This window comes from Haemaphysalis longicornis, unplaced genomic scaffold, assembly GCF_048455015.1.
Source record: "Haemaphysalis longicornis isolate Haplotype H1 unplaced genomic scaffold, Haemaphysalis longicornis Haplotype H1 scaffold_10, whole genome shotgun sequence".
In the NCBI taxonomy this organism is placed as follows: Eukaryota; Metazoa; Arthropoda; class Arachnida; order Ixodida; family Ixodidae; genus Haemaphysalis; species Haemaphysalis longicornis.
The window spans coordinates 47,240,706-47,259,310 of NW_027526204.1; the positions used below are offsets into that span (position 1 = coordinate 47,240,706).

Genomic DNA, 18,605 nt, shown 5'->3' on the forward strand with positions numbered 1-18,605 from the left:
CTGCAAGTTCTTCTAGCAATTAAGCTGCCGCAAAACATTTGGCGAAAAATACGCTGCTGATAAAAATATGAATTGAGCCTTATATGCCTTAACGACAGTATTAAGCACCGAAAAATGACTAAAAGGCATTTTTCAGCGCTTAATATGGGCGCCTAAAACAGATTTTTAAGACCCAAAGTTCTGGTTTCTACTGATTACCGTGCCTATGACACGTATTCTACATTTCATGTGCCGCAGGACTGGTTTATGTTACCGCTTCGATACCCTTTCTCGCTGCCTCTGCGGAGCTAATTCTTTCAGTGCCAAACCACAAGCTCAAGGTTTTCGAGCGTGGTTTTCGCCACTTTGTCGCTACTTGTCTCTACTTAGGCTTTCCTCCAGTCCCTGTGCGCTGATTCTGTTTTATCCCTCTTCGTTCTTCTACTTAGTTAAGAAATCCCTATGACAAAAGTCCACAAGTAGCAAACACCGTATTTCGTGTTTTAGAATAAGGTTGCCGCCCTTTCTGGAAGGTTTTTAGCCAATCCTATATGATCGCCAGAGCCAATTTTATTGCACTGCCCAAAATCACCCGCGCAACCAAATTATATTTGGGAAATTTGGTAAGAAAGAATATTGCTTCTCTGTTACTGTAATACACATGAAGGCGATATTACCGGCTAGGGTGCACCGTAGAGCATCTAAATCATAATTTGGCATAGTGAGAAATTTCTGTTTCCACAAATTTCAGTGGAGATTTTTTAAGGTCTACATTTCTAAAATAAATACCAAGCAACACACTGTTCATGCACTTGCTAATTTAGGTACTAGACTATAAAAACAAATTTTTTGGGCAGAATAAGCTCTCACACAAAAGACACCCTCTACAAAAACAGAATTGTGTCGGCCTGCACAAATCCGTCCAGCGTAGACAAAAAACCCAGAGCACACGTGACCACGTGTCTCGCGGCGACCGCCCGGCGTCTCCGGCGCGAGGCGCCGGGCCGGGCCTTTGCGCAGCGGCTTTTGCAAAAAAGTACCGAGCGCAAAACAGGTGCCTCGTGGCGACCGCTTGGCACCGTCCCGGCTTGCACATGCACTTACGCCACATGAGGAGCTCCCGCCTTCGTCGTCGTGTAGCAACCGGCGTGCCACAGGTGCGCCGCACCGAAGACGATGATGACGAATCTGTCAAGCCATTCCTTCACAATCCACACACAGAGGCGCCCACCGGATTAGCAGACAAAAAGTGGATGTTTACCAAGGCGATAACGCACTACTACAAGAGTTTGCCCTACGCGGCTGTGCCGTGGAAAAACCACGACAAAATGGCTGACAACGAGTGCTAATGTGCAAAACTGTACATAATCTAATCGTACTGCCATCCAAAACGGCTTTGCACTGCTGGGGCCAGCTGCTCCTTCTCTCCGGGAATCCGCTGTCAGCGTGGGGAGAAGCTACGTCGACCTTCAGCCTTGCGGTTTCGGCCGCCTTGCACCAGTAGTGCAAGCTACACATTTTTTTTTTTTTTTTTGCACGAGTGTAACCTGAGTGATGGCGGCGTTTTTCGTGCCGAAGCTACACCTGAGCTGTGAGAAGCGCCGTAGTGGAGGGCAGCAGAACAATTTCGAGCACCGGCGGATCTTTAAAGGGGCCCTGAAGTTATTTGTGAACATTGCGGGATTACTAGCGCAAGTTGTAGTCCGGAGTCCATAGGCCATGTTTCGACCACTCTGAGAGTGTGTACGCGAATTTATTTAGTAGAAAATTCAAATCGGAAATGCTGTCCCCCTCTCTGCTTCCTCGCCCATTTTCTGTGGCGTTTTCGTGTGACGTCAGGAGGAGATGACTTGGCTTGACTGCGCTACTGCGCGGCTCGCCGACCTTATGACAGAGTCCGTCGACCCAGCGGGTAGTCCGCCGGCCGCCAAAGAGTCGTCGCAATTCGTTCGCTCAGTTGAAACTAAGCCACGACACGTTTGTGGATGGAAGAATGTGCCTTTCTTTACTTCGTTAGTTTGTACACTGTATCAAGCTCCAAGTCCAGGTCGCTCCACACAAAAGCGCTGCACAAGCGCACATGCGACGCTTCCCTGGCTCGTACGCTAGTAGAAACTCGAAGGTCACTTGAAGGCAGGAGAAGAGTCAGCGAAGTCAATATAGGTACTAAGGAAATAAAATCAACTGAAACGTTTACCATACAGCGTAAAACTAGGGAGCAGGACGCACTTTTTTTGCGCTGGGTGAACAAGCACAGCGGTCAGCAGGACGACCACACATCTGCGAATGTTTTTCCGTCTAAGAAATGCCATTGCTAGACCTGAGATATCGTGGAAATTTGGGGGACGCTTACTGCAGAAGCGCTATACAACAAACAGTCACCTGAGCTGCTTGAAATGCTAAAACTAAATAAACGTGTAAACTGGTTATACATTACATACGATATATTTCCAATGCTGGCAACGCTGGCCCGTGGCCGAGTGGTCTGGACCGCTCTGTATGTTACTTTGCAAGTCACAAGTTCGAATCCCCGAGGGTACATATTTTTTTGTAAGACGACTTTATCGTTTTCGGCCGATGTTTTCTATACTGAGTTCACCATTTTTGGGCCGTAACGTTGACTGCTGCCCGAACTAGTTCATAGAACGCGCGCAGGCTGACACTGACGCGCTAGCGAGTTCTCGTTGGCGTGCTGTTGCCGTAAGCACCGACTGCTTGCGGGCAGCGGGCAGAGGCCAGAATACAACAGACTTTTGGCCTGGTTCGAACACGCTTTTTACGATACAGGCACGAGTGAGGCAACCTTCAAATATGCGGGAAACGCGCATGGCATTTGAGCGTCTGTGGGGACGCGGAGGGCGTTCATTCACTGCGTAGGCCACGGCTAGTGATTGCTACGATTCCAAGCCGTCCTGGGAAGCTTATCTTAGGCATTTTACAGCCTACAACATAGCAGAAGCGCAGTACGACGATTAGTGAAATATTGAGAATGTCTATCCAACGATGCTGTCGGATGTCAAGCATGTTGTTTTACAGAACCGAAACCGAAACTTGTTTAAATGCTGATCTTCGACATAATCCAATCACGGTGCATCTCCTCCCGTCGCAGCCTTTAGTTGGTGCGGCCGCCGGAGACCGGGCATGGTAGTTTTTCTTCTTTCGCGCTTTTTAAAATAATTACCGACTTATCAACCGGATAAACGATGAAGAGTGTGTTAATTTCAGCTAGTCTACGCAGTGCAAGCAAAAACGGGAGCTTGACAAATTCTCTTCAGTGTCCCTTTAACGCCCTCCTAAATCTTGACACATAGACATTTTCACTTTTCGGCCAATGAGAAAAGCATCCCCGCGACCAAGATTAAACCCGCCTCTTTCAGTTCAGCAGAACAACGCCTGACCACTGAGCCACCGCTGAGGGCCATCAGTATAAGTTACAATGAAGCAAATTTGCAAATCAATTTTCCCACAACATGTTACATGCACCGTCATGACCCACAACTGTACAGTTTTAGGAATATGGTTGAGGCCACCTATCTAACAAAATCAAGGTAATCGTACTAAGTCATACTATTTTCCATTGGCGCATTTAGAATATTGAACCGGCATTGTCCAGTGTTTGGTGTAATAAGAAAATCTATGTACCTGAGAGGTTGCTACAGTTCAGATTTTTATTGTTTGGATCAGTGACTAGGATAATTGTAAATCTCAAAATTGTTTTTTTTTTTTTCTTTTAGGCAGACTGCAACGTTCTTCTTGTTGACTGGCAGGAGCGTGCCCGTTTTCCTAACTACGCGAAGGCTGCTTCAAGTGCCCCTTTGGTTGGGGTTATTCTCTCATTTATGCTTCAGAAGATAATTCAAACATCCAACTACAGCCTCCATCCGGAAAACGTGCACATAGTCGGATTCAGCCTCGGAGCACACGCTGCTGGCGCTTGCGGCCGACATTTCTACAACAGCACGGGATCTTCGCTCGGACGAATAACAGGTATTGTTTTGTGTTACCGAAACTTCATTTGCTCAAACCAATGCGCGAATACTATTTTTGGTACTAGTTCTGGACATTTTTCTGCCCCTATTTGTGAACATGCTGCTCTTCATTTACTGCAACAGCCCGCTGAGCGTAAATGGCACGTGTTTCTAAAGAAGTCCCTAAAGACCATAGCTTGCGTGTTTGGAGGGTTACGAGCTCCTTTGGTAAATTAAAATATAGAGTTCATTGCTTCATTTTGGCGTCGAAATTCCCAGAGATATTTCAACGTGCTCTTCTCATTTATATGCTACAATCTCCCTCCCGTGGCGTTCTTGAAAAAAGCATAAGTGTTTTGCGGCACGTTATGTTATATACCATATTAGCTGTCTCTAGAGGAGATGCACCATTTATGTTCGCAAAAGAAGAACACAATGCTTCATTCCAGCGGCTGAAGCGTTGCAGCCTCTTAACAGACGCTTAATGCCAGTAGGTTTCAATTTCTTTCCACGCTTGTGCAAAATGTAGCGTCACGAAATTCAACCTGTTATACCACAGAGTCAGGGTCTGGCCAAATTTTTCGGCCCTCAATAATCTTAACAGCATGCTATGCCCCAAAAACTAACGCACAAGAAATCGCTGAGAATATTTTGGTGTATCACGGAATCAGAAAAATGTTATCCGATTACAAAGTATTAAATTAAACCATGGCTCTGAACCAATGTCTGTCCATGGGTACAGCGCGCCTAATGGTCCTCTCCTGTATCGTCATGGCCAACCATTCGGTGTTCTAGGGTTGGTGACAAACTTTCTGCTCGCACGGTAAACAGAATAATGTATTTTTTATGCACACGCTTATCATAGAATTCAGTATTGTACAATACATACCCTCAACCAAAACGGGAAGTGTGATGATTGTAGGGAACTGAAACCATCAGTGTAAAAAGCATTGGGTGGGAGGCGTGCATTAAACAATGAGCAATGAACACTAAAATTTATTTGCATCATATATCTAGTACACGATGCCGATAACCCCCAAAACGGCTGTCGCAAGGCATAGCTGGACAGAGCTTCGGGACCCCATTTGGGCACCAGCTGGACCAAACGATAATGAAATAGTCAGTGGTACAAATGGAAGAAAATACTTAAATTGAAAGAAATAGCATTTAAGTGAAGTCCTTTGTGCCAAGAAACTATTTAGGACATACAAAACAAGTAAACTGCTCGGCACAATCCAAAACCGAAAATGGTGTCATTCCACCCGTAATCCCACACGCAAAGGACATGAGTCACATGACTATCCAGGTAATGTGAAGCAGCTAGCTTGGGACTTCCAGTTTTAAAATGCAACAAATCAAGTATTTTATAAATTCTCCCCCGCAAACAAAATGGTAACAGGTGTTATAAAAACTGGGCATAGTACACAAAAGAGATCGCTAAATAATACTGGTGAGAACTAAAATGTAATAAAGACTAAACGTTTTTCGAGAAAAGGGCGTGCCTTCAACTCAGAGGCGCCATAATGGTCTGTGCACTAATTAGCCACTTTTACAACAAAAGAAACTGAAATAATGAGGGGTTATGATCACATTTTTCAATACGGACAAATACTTTTTTAAAAACCTAGTCGGAAAGCTACGGCAGGAGGGGCAGGTGTAAGGAGTGTGCCCCAATGCGTGTTCATGCACGCTGAATAGAGGTATTGATATTGTGATATTTGCAGCTTCTTTAAAGAAAAGACAGCATTTCCCTTCTGGCCCTGGGGCACAAACATTTTTTGGGATAAATTACGTACACATGAAAGTTGTAGGGAAATAAATGCCTGATGAAAGTGATGCCAGTTTCCTCAAATACGCTTTCTTAGTGTGCAAGAACGCATTCAGCAGAAATGATGTCTTTTTTAAAACTTCACTACCTATACTAATCGCTGCAGTAATAGGGGATCTCGTGGATTGAAGGCGTGCTTCGGGCAATTTACATGAACACTTGCTAATGAATATTTTTTTTCTGGGGTGACATCCACACATTTCCTAATAGTCGCTTATCGCGGTCAATATTTTTTAAAGTATCCACTAAAAATATCATGCATGCACTATACTGCAAATGAATGCGTGGTAGTGACTGATCTCTATCTTGTCAATGTTGAAACTATGCGGAATGAAACGCTGCGCATTCATGTCTTATGAGAAGTCGATACGTATATATTGCTATATTTTGCAATATTATCGCCAATGACCTCGTATTTATTACGTTTAGTTTGTCCTTACTTCTAAAAATAAGTTGAAGGGGAAAATACGCGTTTTCACCTTCACAATTCGCGTTTTTTCGCACTAAATAAACGTGTAAACCAATTAGGAAGCTGAAGCAGTTCAAGAATGCTCTCCACAAAAAACATTTGGCAATTTCCCCAGACTGATTTAGATCACTAAACTGATGCAAGGGCCTATTCACGTTAAGAAAGAGCTGTTTTATGCTGCATTGTGCCCATTTTTAATATTATTGTTCATTTGCAAGAAAATTCGGAAATCGGGTTAAGTTCCCGTAACATTTTTTTGCCGTACCATGTCACGCTTTTCAATACTAATTAGGAACTTTAAATATATAAAAATCGAGCGAAGCAGAGGGTGGAAAATAATATGTGATTTACAGATTTTCTATTAATAATTTGCATCCGCAGCTTTCTTGATCGGGTGAGACGTATTCACAGTAATACCAGAGCAGCAAAATAATATTTTCATAGAGCAAAGATTGAAGCTGAACATGAACAACGTAAAAGGTTTTTGAGAAACGATGAACAGTTTTTGGCTAATTCCTTTGCAGAAATTAAAGCCAATACATTCAAGAAGCATGCGATGCATGGTTCATGTACATTCATATTTTAACAACGTACTAAACTTCAACGTGCGCACAAAGCAAGCTTCTCCCTTAAATATTAGCCAAGAAAAAAATTCTTCGCATTGCAATAAAGCAGTCACTTCTGAAAGAACGGTAATGAGCGGAAAAACAACATGCAGAACAGTACTTAAGTTCTATGATTCGATAAGGCAGGAAGTAGCTTTTTCATCGTAACCGTTGGCCGTATTACCCCATTAAATCCAAACGACAAATAAAGTTGACGAATACGTACACTTAAAATCAGACTTTTTACCACAGACTTTAATCTTTTTTTACAAATATTCACAGCAGAAAACAACTGCGACACGACAGTTAACTTTAAAATTACGTTTTACTCTAATGTTTTCGCTTTTCAACACGTAATTTAGAAGCGCGCAAAAATTCTATAGTTGAGGGCAGTAACCAACAGTCTTTTTGTTTCAGAATTTCGCGGTTTTTTGCCACTGATTAGGAAGTCTCTATTAATGCAACGATTGCGTCAGCGAAAAATTAGGCTTCAATTTTAGGAGTTCTACACGGGGGTCAAATGGTCAATAAATAGAATAAAGGCTAAGCAGATGCTAATGAGGAGAGAGTTAAATACAAAGTTAGGAGAAAAGCGAAAAGGCGAAGGCGCGTAGAAAACTTAGCAATTTGTATTAGGTATATCCGACGAGGTGCACTGTTAGGATTTGCGTAGATTAATATTCTGAACGTAACGCCTTTATGTTCCAACCACCCGAAAAAACACGTATGGACATATACAAGCCAAAGCTTTAAAAAATAACCAAACGGCCTTTATTCTAAGAGCCAATGCAGCTATCGCACGTATGTTAAAGGACCAAAAGAGCTCAAGGGCAGTGACAATGTGAAGGTGAGGAGCAGAATGAGGCTTGACGTAAAACTTATAAGGGTGAAAGTAGTTAAAAGAACGACACCCAACCTCTAAATGTAAGGAAGAGCAGTAGAGTTTCGAATTACACTTCGGAAAAGCCGCGCCATCTTAACGGATGCGACTATAGCTAAACATGCTGAGTGAAAACCTAACGACAGTATCGGTTTCAAGGGGTGATCCTTAAAAATATTTGGTGAATTATTTCAGTAAAAAGGAAAGAACATAGGGCGAAAACTACGAATACGATACTGCAAAAACCAACAAGCGAATGGAATTTCCGCAGCTGTCAACGTTAACAGCAGTACGGTTAACAGCATTCGCCCTAAAACTTGTCCAAAGAGTCAAGAAACGTCTAAAAAATTTTAGAGCCTCTTAAATAACACGTGTGCAATAAATTAGTAAGCCGCCCTGCTATGCACAGAGACCCTAAAGTTGGAATCAGTAGTCTAGACGTTGCGGAGAAAACATTTTTCAGAGCTGAAAGAAGGACCAGCATATTGAAATAGGAAGGCAATGGGGCCTATTACACATAGCTGGTTTTGACAGCGCATCTGTTATCAGCGCTATAAATTGATCCTTTTGAAAGTAGGCTTCACTACTATACCCAAAGTATTTGCTGGTAGTATAATTTTCTATGGTCACTGCAAGAGGTCCACTATCGACGGATGGTGATGCTTGCGCATTTATTGTGTAACTCCATGACATTCATTGTATCCCCAGGGCAGGAAAAATCCCAAGCAGCCAAATGTCACCTGCACTCTTCTACAGAAATGTAATGGCCCGAACATCTTTTTCAGGGCTAATAAGAGCGGATTTGAAAATATGAAGTCCGCGGGTTTTCCTATATATACGATATCCTGCTATGCAAGATCGCTCTCAGACGCGGCCGTCTGACTTTTGCGTTCCGTTTGAGCCGCTTATTTTATCATTTTGCTTATGAATCCTGTACTCCGCTCGCGGCTGGAAAAGCCGCTGTAAGGAATGAGGCGGGAGTTTTACGCTTCCACACCACGTCGGAATATCACGCCAAAAGAAGATGACCCTGTCACCACACGGTCGCAGCCACGACAAGCCTTGAGACATATGGGAGTCTAAGATACGTGAGCGAATTACTACATAATGGCCTCAAAATTTGCTAGACTGAGGATGTACGTGCGTTCCGAACCGACGTTGTTTAATATATATCTTAACTGGCCGCTCGTTCCCGCCAATGTCGAGCTTGGTCGTATTGTGGTGACGCCTTGCACGCGCGTACAAAGGCCGTTGAAGTATTCCATTCTGTTATTCCGATCGGTTTTAAACATTTAAAATCGTAACAAAAAGCCGCGGACGAATTGCACGGTACGGTACAGGCACTATGTTTAAAATGCGTCATGCATTCCATGTCCCCTTCGCTCTCCCCTTGCTTTCTGGAAAACTCCTACGCGACTCTGTGTTTATCAACTACTAGACAACTACACCGTAACAGATATTACGCGTGGCCTCGGAAGAGCAGTGTGTTCTCCAGCTGTGCGCCCCGCCCCTTCGTTCGACTGTGCAGATAATTACACAAAACAGTTATTTCACCCTCGTTTTTTTCTTCTGATGGCCTGGAGCCCCTTTTCTCTCTATAATGGTTGTTCGTTCATTTTTTACTTGCTCAGTGTTACCAGTTGCAATATGTGGAGAGTTTGGTTCCCGGTCGTGGCCCTCTATTCCCCCTCTCTCCCTCCCCCCAAGCCTGGTCTTGTTAAGTGAATAGAGGAAACTATGTTTACTCTACATTAATGCATACCGATTGATTTCGCAAACTATACACATCACTATTTGGTCCTCCGAAAGTAAAAAAATGCCGCCATCTTCCGCGAGGGGAACCCTGGGGTGATGCAAGGCACCTCACAGCGTTCAATTCGCGTTTCCGTTATAGTGTCCATTTCAACTCATCGGAGCAGTAGCAGCAAGAGCGACTGACGGAGCGACTGAGGAGCGCGCTGCAGATACCGCGGTTATATAGCCGCTCTGCGAGAGAGAGTGATAAGAGAGAGACACGCATGCGCACTAACGCACAGCTTGCATGGCGAGGAGAACGTGCTAACACAGCTGTGGCGGGCGAGGGGAAAGGAGGAGGGTTGCGGACGGATGCCGGATGGATGGAGGAACAGGCCGAGTGTAAGAGATGCCTTGCATCTAAAATTGCTTTTTTATATACACAAAGATCGAGTTTAAAACTTAACAAATCGCGCCTATGACTTAAACGAGGCAATGGCGTTGGGTATGGTAGTTCCACAGTTCAGCCAGAAAGATTTCCTTTGGATTCCCAAATACGATTCCCAAATTATGGTACTTCAAAGGCAGAAAAAAACGAAAAAGCAACACCGTGCCGGGATCTGAACCCGCTACTTTGATTGAGCGGGCGCAAGGCTTTAAGTCCGCTGCGCCACAGAATAACTGGAGCTTGCGCAGAAATAACCTGAATACTACATTGAGACACACCCTTTGAGTCACATCACTGTTTTCTGCCTGATTTGAAGTGTTCCTGACTGGTTAACTGAACATTTTTTAGATGCGACGCATCTCTTTCACCCGCCTTGTCCCTCCGGCGTAGTCCGGCGGCGTCCGCATCCCTCCCCCATTCTCCTCGCCGCGCCAGCTGCACGCTAGCGCCGCTCTCACCGCAGCGCCATCTGCGTGTTAGCCCTCGGCTGCGCTCGCTCCGTCTCCGTGCCAGCTGTGCGTGGGTGCAGGTTAACACATGCGCATGCGCTGCTCTGTGCTGCTCTCTCTCATTCCTCTCACCGTCTATATAAACGCGGTAACTGCGCCGCTCCGCTCAGTCGCTCCGCCGGCGCTCCTCCGATGACATCCTCCGGTGACCGCCGATCATTCGAAATGGAGACTAACAGGCCTGACATCGCGATGGTCGGCGCAACCGTAACAAGCACCGGCCACCCCGATACAATTTACACCATCTTCCCGCGAGGGGAACCATGGGGTAGATGCGACGCATCGGGGGTGAACATGCTGCGTAAATGGGACAAACAACAACAGCAATCCACACGCTAACATAACGGAAGCGCAACAGCAACCCCCGATGCGTCGCATCTACCGCATGGTTCCCCTCGCGGGAAGGTGGTGTAAATTTTTGAATAACAGTTGCGGAGTGAGGTTCCATGAAACCCCCAGCCATAGGTGATCTCCGCCAACAGCACTGTCTCGGCTGCGACTGCGATTTCGCCCTGCCTGAACAGTTCTGGCCGCGCTTTTGTTTTACGCTTTACGATAGAAACTTTGGTCGGTATTGATTCCTTATTACCTAATAAATCTCCTGTTGCTCCACTTCTGCTCTTAATTGAGCTGATATTTTCTACGAGCGTTCCAACATGCAGTTTGCAACTCCAGGAAACGAATCGTAGCCAAAGCTAATGCCGAAGCGCCGTAAGCGGAAATACGAATCGCATGGGTTCAGCTGTATGAACTTCATTGAACGTAACTATGTTTATTACGCTATAGAAACTAACATAACAGAGCCTCATTCATTTTTTCCACGCGCAGTTTTCGCTTCTCCATCGATTCTCGACGACCCTTCGGCCGATCGGCATTGTCGGCGTCCACGGCCAGCGAGCCAGTCACACCACGGCGAACTTTCAATCTGCCGACGTGTTCATGTCGCCGTAGGTGTAGTGTGACGAGGTGGTCTTCCAACTCGGAAGAGTCGGCGTCAAGGCCGCCTTGTCATCGTCGTGTCAGCCTAGCCAACGCGCTTTATCGAGAAGCGCGGTAATAGAGAAAAAACATTAAAGCCGTTTCACTCAACGTGAAAGCTGTCGGAAATGCACAGCTGTGATTCGCCATAACGGGATGTGGGGCCGTTTATCCGTTCTATGGTACCACCCATCACGCTCTTCGTCTCCCTACCTCAAAATTCTTTGCCCTCTGTTTTCAGGTTTAGATCCTGCTGGACCTTTGTTTCTACAAAGCAACGTGTGCTTGTCGGCAAACGACGCTAAGTTTGTAGACGTTATGCACACAAACGCAGGAGACCTAAAGGATGGAAGGCTCGGAATCAACAAATCAATTGGTCACGTCGACTTTTACCCAAATGGTGGATCAGATCAACCCAACTGCCCTACAATTGGAAGTAAGATTACAAAATGCGAATACGACTGTGTAAGCGATATATCGCGAATATTGCTGTGCTGTTGCAGCTTCTGCACTGATTTCTTTCACGCAAACATTCTTTTTGTTTACTGAGACAGTGACTCAAGACACAGCTTGCACCAATACTTTTGCATGCTTTGGGCTTACCTTTTGAGGTCTGTTCTGGATTTGAAACACCGGGCACACGTGGGGTAGATTATAACCCGTATTTTAAACACAGTAGACTCGCGATAATTCAATCGAAAGGGACCACGCGATTTTGTTTGAATTATCCGAAGTTTGATTTATAAGAGGTTCCATAAATATGACTCCAGGCAACATGTCAACATGTGTTGTAATGAAACATTCACAAATAATTAATAATGCAACGTTCACACACACTACTGAAGTGATTTTAAAGTTTGAAAAAAATTCACGGGTGGACAATTACTTTGTCTTCACATGAGAGTTCAAAACGGAGTGTTCGGTGTCAGCATCTTGTTTTTTATTTTCTTTCTTTCTTCCTTAATCCTCACGCGATCGTTGCCGCACGGGGTTTCGCTTTGATACGTCTATGCTGGTAATCGGCTTTTCACTGCTAGTTATATGAAGATGCAAATGTGCAGCTAGAAGCGACAAATTCAGCAGACATTTTCCGGCTAGAACAAGTGAAAAATACGAATGAACCAAGTTTAAGCAATGCAGCACCTTGAATGAGGCGCCTTTAAAATACATCAAAAACAATATATATATATATATATATATATATATATATATATATATATATATATATATATATATATAGGTAAGTAGAGACAGGGACACACGAGAACGACATTAAAAATAAAAACAAAAGTTTACTGACGTTTCAGGAAGAGGACTTCCTTTCTTCAGAAGAAAGGAAGTCTGAAGAAGGCAAGAAGGGAAGTCCTCCTCCTGAAACGTCAGTAAACTTTTGTTTTTATTTGTAATGTCGTTCTTGTGTGTCCCTGTCTCTACTTACCGTACTTTTTTCGCGCTCTGTGTGTTTTTTTTGTTTCCAGACTATATATGTATACAGACATATATATATATATATATATATATATATATATATATATATATATATATATATATATATATATATATATATATATATATATATATATAATATATATATATATATATATACTGAAGAAAATGAAACACGTCGAAAGAGGATAGGTTTTAACCTTTCGACCGGGGACCGGCCTTCGTCAGAATTCTGACGAAGGCTATTTCTGGCGCGAAAGAACAGAATGCACATTTTTATTTTATATTCAAAAACAAAGACCAGGATTTCGAGGTCAAAATACGAATTATTAGCAGGGCCTCTTTAATTTCTGAAATTCCTGAAATTTAATTGCTGAAGACTCTACAAAATATGTTATATGACACTGTGCAAAAGAGTTGTAAAAGGAACGAAGAATATCCAAATAAATATAAGCCCGAATTTTGAATAGTGCATGAATATTAACCGCAATTTTAGCAATCAGTTACCTGATGTGCAAGCGAAATTTTAAATGCTTATCAAGCATCGCTCCTAGACATCTGGTCTGATCTGTAGGGTGGATAAGAGGTATGCCAAGCCAGAGATAGGGATTTGATCAAATTTGCATAAGGTGGGAGTAAAAAAATATGAAGCTGTTTTTCCTAAGGTTTATACATAACCTAATATTTCGCCGCAAATCAGACAACCCAATTATATTCTCTATTAATTTTCCAGTTAGGTTGAAGAGGTCACTAATAGCCAAATAAACAGTGCTGTCGTCTGCGTACACTGTGAATTTTGAGAACTTTGAAGAAAATGGGAGGTAATAATTAGATGACGAAAGCAAAAGTGGCCGGAATATCAAACACTGTGAGACACCTACATTTATTATTTTGCTCGTGGAAAGTATGTCATTGCATTCTCCAGCCTCAAGCCTATCGGCCAGGTATGAACGTAAGAGCGTTAATGCCCCATGCGAAAACCCAATGATGCAACCTAATGATTTTACTTACCTGCAGTAAGCAAAAGTGCGTCATGAGCCATATGACCGAAATAAAACGTTTTAAATTGGCTTTCAGTTATCAGTTTTGAGCAATGTTGCATGAAGCCACAAAAGCGCTTCTCTCAAACTGCTCTGCTAAATAAAGACGTTGCTTACTCTTTTGTTTTATTTCTCGCTATTGCAGATCCTGCGTGCAGCCACAAGAGAGCTCCAGCATTGTTTATACAGTCTGTGTACCATAATTGCTCTCTTAAATCATATTACTGCAAAGACGGCTGGAGGGCCTTCGAACATAGAGAATGCCGGACACTAAACAGCTCCTACATTGGTGAAATGGGATATCACAGTGTCTACGCGTCCGGAAGAGGAAACCAATATCTGCATACCACCGGGAACCCACCTTACAGCTCTAATAAAACGGAGCTGGAAAGTCAACTTCACAAGGATGCTGGCGTAGAAATAATGCCCGGAAAAGACGGCGAGGCCGGATTTTTATCATAGTGTAATAAGCGAGCAATACCAGGAAACATTAGAACAAATTGTATACGATGACCTTGCCTGTTTAAACAGTTACCATGTTACAGCTTAGCAGAACCTTCCAAGAAAGAATTCGTAGAAAAGCCATACATTTCTTTACGGCATCTGGCATGTTAAGATCAAATAAAATACAAGGTTTTTGTCACGCCCGGACAAGAGCCTCGAACCAGAAACGCCAAATATTCATTTTTTTTTCTTGAGTAAAGATTTATGTTACTTTATTTGCAACGACCATGTAAACAAATTCAACAGTTGGAAGGGTGTCGCAACTACATTTGTACAATAAAATAACCGTTTCTAAAATAAAATATTGTGGGTGAACAATTACTGTGGTAAACATTTCCACACTTTAAAAAAAGGGTAATAACGAAAGCCATGCTTCGTTGGTTTTTGACTACACTTGTTGAAGATTTTAAAGGCAAGAAGGCATTTAAAGTCATTCCGTCTACCAATTAACTGACTGTGGGTAAAGATTATGCCTGTACTCAAGGCAGGGGATAAGTTGTCTCCTACTAATTACAGGCCCATTTCTCTGATCATCACATGCTGTAAACTAATGGAACACGTTAGCGCTAGTCATGTTTCTAACTATCGAGAAGCCAAAAAGCTTTTCTTGAATATCAGCACGGATTTCGAAACAACACTTCCACGGTGACACAACTAGTATCTGTTGTGCACGATTTTGCCTTCGCATAGATGGGCAGCAGCATATGACGCAATCTTTTTCGGATTTTTCAAAAGCTTTGGATCGAATACCCTACATGCTTGGGCGCTGAAATCAGCCGCTGTCGAACACCTACCCGTTTGTTTTCATGTGAACACTTGGTCACTCTTTCAGCTTAAGACAAACTCATCAAAGCGCGTACACAATTCCTAGCTCGAAGGCAATTAAAAGCGCTGGAAAAAGGAAAGCCAACTTTCACTGCTCCTTGGATGTGCAGCCACCAGCGCGTTCAAGGTTGCCGTTTTAACGTCGGTTAGCCCTAGGCGGCGGCTCACGCCAGTGGACATGCTGCCCCGTTCGCGTAGGCAGGTCGTCTAAAACCTGTTACATACGCAGAAATGCAATTGGGCGTTGCTAAAACGACTGTCCGTATAGTATTTCAGCCAGCATATCATACACATTTGAGCGTTTTTTGCAGAGATTGCGCACAAAGTTTCTTCACGAGGGAAAATCTCGCCACGGTGAATACTTCACTTACCTCTATCAGGTGCACTTGCTGTATTGCTGCAGCTCTTTCAGTATTGCTCCCATTATCGCGGACGCTGTCTTCACGTAGAGCGCGGCAAAAAACTGTAAAATTGTCGCAATACCGACCAGCAATACCGCGTAGTTACGAAACACGAGCCTATCGACCACAATACAATTCCGCCTCGCCGGCAGAGCCCGCAGCCAAGTAAAAAAAATTAAAGCCATTCCACTCAATGTGAAAGATGTCGGAAGTACAGAGCAGTGATTCGCCATAATGGGCTATACTACCGTTTACCGCCGTTATCTGCGTCCTGCTGCCACCCATGAAATTGAAATTCCCCGCCTTCGCAGTGCTCGCGCGCCCCCTACCTGAACCTGCGCCAGTGGGAATTCTGTTCTCTTTGTGCTTGTCTCCCCGCACGTGCCGGCGTTGCACTGCCACATTTTGAGTTTACTATCTTAAAAACAAACCCAACAGGCGTTCTTAACTAAAGGAACGCGGGTGCTGTCGCGTAATTACGTATTAAATGGAGAGCATTTCAGTAACTCACGACGTCACCCGCGTTGACGTCCGTAGTCCGCACCGTCCCCTCCCTACTATATAAAAAAAATACTATCCGGCGCCTGGTTTCGATCCCTCGACCCTGCGGGCGGAACGCAATGTACATGGTGCTCTACCCACTGCGCCACAAAGCCGACACAGAATGGGACGCTACGAACGCGCCTTATATCGTTGACTCATTCAAATTACTGCTGACGAGCGCTCTCTCGTCAGCAGTTGCCACAAGTGCAACAACATTAACGTAACGCAAACTACTTAACGTCGTGCGCCCACGGAAATGCTCTGCATTTGATCGTGCTCCTCGCGAGGGGGATGTTTCACTGCGTCTTCTATCGGTCGCGGGACCCGTGGCGCCATCTGGCGGAGGCGCGGCACAACTCGTAGCACTTTGAAAAGATGCGGCGCCAGCCAGCTGTGTGTGTGCGTGCCGCACTTGTACAAATGGAGAGTGCATTGGCTGTCCACAGAGTTTCCTAGCTTTCTGATTTCCAAGCTTTCACGTCGACGACACGACGCCTGCACGCCGGGGGCATGAAACGCCCGACGTCACACCGACGGCAGCCAATAAGAGCGGTATCCTCTTTTTTGTTTTGTTTTCATCGCTCCTCGAGTCAGTCCCCTCTCTTACAAAGTAGTGCAGCGAACGAAGTCGTAAAGGAGTCGCATAAACTGCGACTATCTCCTGAGTCATCGCCTCCTGTATTTTTACAATTCCAAACGCATCGCGCGCTTACCGATGGGAGGGAGTGGTACGCCTGCAGTGCCCACCTGTCGCGAGGTGGGGCCCCGAGCTTAACCGGGATCACGCGACCGTAACTGACTTCGAGAGCGGCTTGTGCCTCGTTGCCAAAAGGCAACCGATGTTTGAGATTGTCAAAGAAATGGCGCTCGCTCCAGCGCTAGAAAGCTCAGAGCCGCGGCGGAGCATGTTTTGCCAACTTGCCGCTCTCCACCACGCGTCGCCCCAAGCTGAGCTGGTCACGTGATTGAAGCGCTGGGAAGAATACCGATTGGGGAGAGTGCGCGGAGTAGAAGGAGAGGGCTTGGTTGGCCGGTTCGGGCTAATGCGTTTGACATTGTAAAAATACAGGAGGCGATGCCTGAGACCCTCTACAAGAGTCACGAAGCGTAAAAGGGAGTCGTGGTTACCAGGACTCTTTTCTGACCCCCTTTTTGTCTTGGAGTGCCAGCTGCAGGCTTGTAAACCCCTTTTTTCGAAAAAACAACGGTGATGTGTAGGAACAGGGGCAGGACGCAAAAGGGAGAATGTGGTAGCTTGGGAAATCAGCTTGGAGGGGTCATCGTGCGTTAGCCAACCTTTGCTCAGTCTACAGGACCCGGAGGTATTCGTGGGGCGTCGCGTACTGAGGCAGTAAACTGCACACGTGATACCTTGTTTTGTGTTTTTTTATTTGTACTATTGTAGATATTCTTGTGCGTGTTCACTCAGTTTGGGTCAACGGGGTCTGCCATGCTATATATTTCTGTTTCGTAATAATGTTCCCAGTTCCTGTTATTTCGTAGTCTTCCGTATTTTCAATACTGCGCCGCCGTCTGTTCTCGAGCCTTTTTTAATATAGCTGATCTGGAGAGACGGAAGGTGCTTGCTAGTATTTTTTAGAGAGGTTCGTGACTCAAGGTCTTTTTAGTGCACTTCGTTTTGTCTAAAGTGGCACTGTATCAAAAGGTACTACATTCTTATCTATACTGTATAACACTGGCCTCCCAGAGCTGCAACCCATTGTTTTCTGTTCACCACTTTTCACATGTTCTACCTTTACTTACGTTGGGTGCTAGAAAAATACACAAAATTATAAAGATCCACATTGTTTGTGTTTTGTTAATGTTCATTGCGCTACTGTAAAACCGCTGTACATTAAATCCAGTTGAGTTATTTAAGGGATTTTCGATAAGAGTACTAGAATCGTGTTGCGGAGGCAGTGGGCAATAGGGGCGGATATACGTAATTGTGCGTTTGATATTAGCAAGGACTACTACCATACCATGACATATTACAGCGTTTGGAAGGCGGTACTCAAAAGCGCGCAGAGCTTTGGCAATGACTGTTCCCATCAGAGTGTCACTTATACGTTTATTTCTAAACTAGCAAAGTTGAGCTTGTTACAACCGAAGAACACACCGTCTTCGTCTAGATCGTGCCTTCTTCGTTTATCTAATTGAGCCTGCAGTTAAATATTCACGAAGCAACAGTTGCAGCTTTTTTGTCAACGTTACCAAAATCGTTTTGGTAACTCCAAATATCCCTTGGAGTAAAATGATTCCCCGTACTTCTATTGCAATCTGAGTCATCAAGGCCGTCATTACCATACCGTCATCTTCATAAAAATAACGGTTCCCTGCAAAACACAACCATCTCACATCGGTTTTTAACCCCTCTCACCTGCCAATATTTTAAAGCGACAGCTTTCTTAGTGGGACCAATGGGGTTTTCCCTAAAGTAACGCATTT

At 44.3% G+C, this 18,605-nt stretch overlaps 1 protein-coding gene across 1 annotated transcript; it reads left to right on the forward strand.

Moving 5' to 3' along the window:
* The first annotated feature begins 3,746 nt into the window (after nucleotides 1–3,746).
* LOC144159819 (lipoprotein lipase-like) lies at nucleotides 3,747–14,631 on the forward strand. The gene is made up of 3 exons (XM_077691497.1): nucleotides 3,747–3,966; nucleotides 11,640–11,834; nucleotides 14,030–14,631. The coding sequence occupies exons 1-3, from the start codon at nucleotides 3,819–3,821 to the stop codon at nucleotides 14,344–14,346; spliced, it is 660 nt and encodes a 219-aa protein (XP_077547623.1). The 5' UTR covers nucleotides 3,747–3,818; the 3' UTR covers nucleotides 14,347–14,631.
* Nucleotides 14,632–18,605: the final 3,974 nt, after the last annotated feature.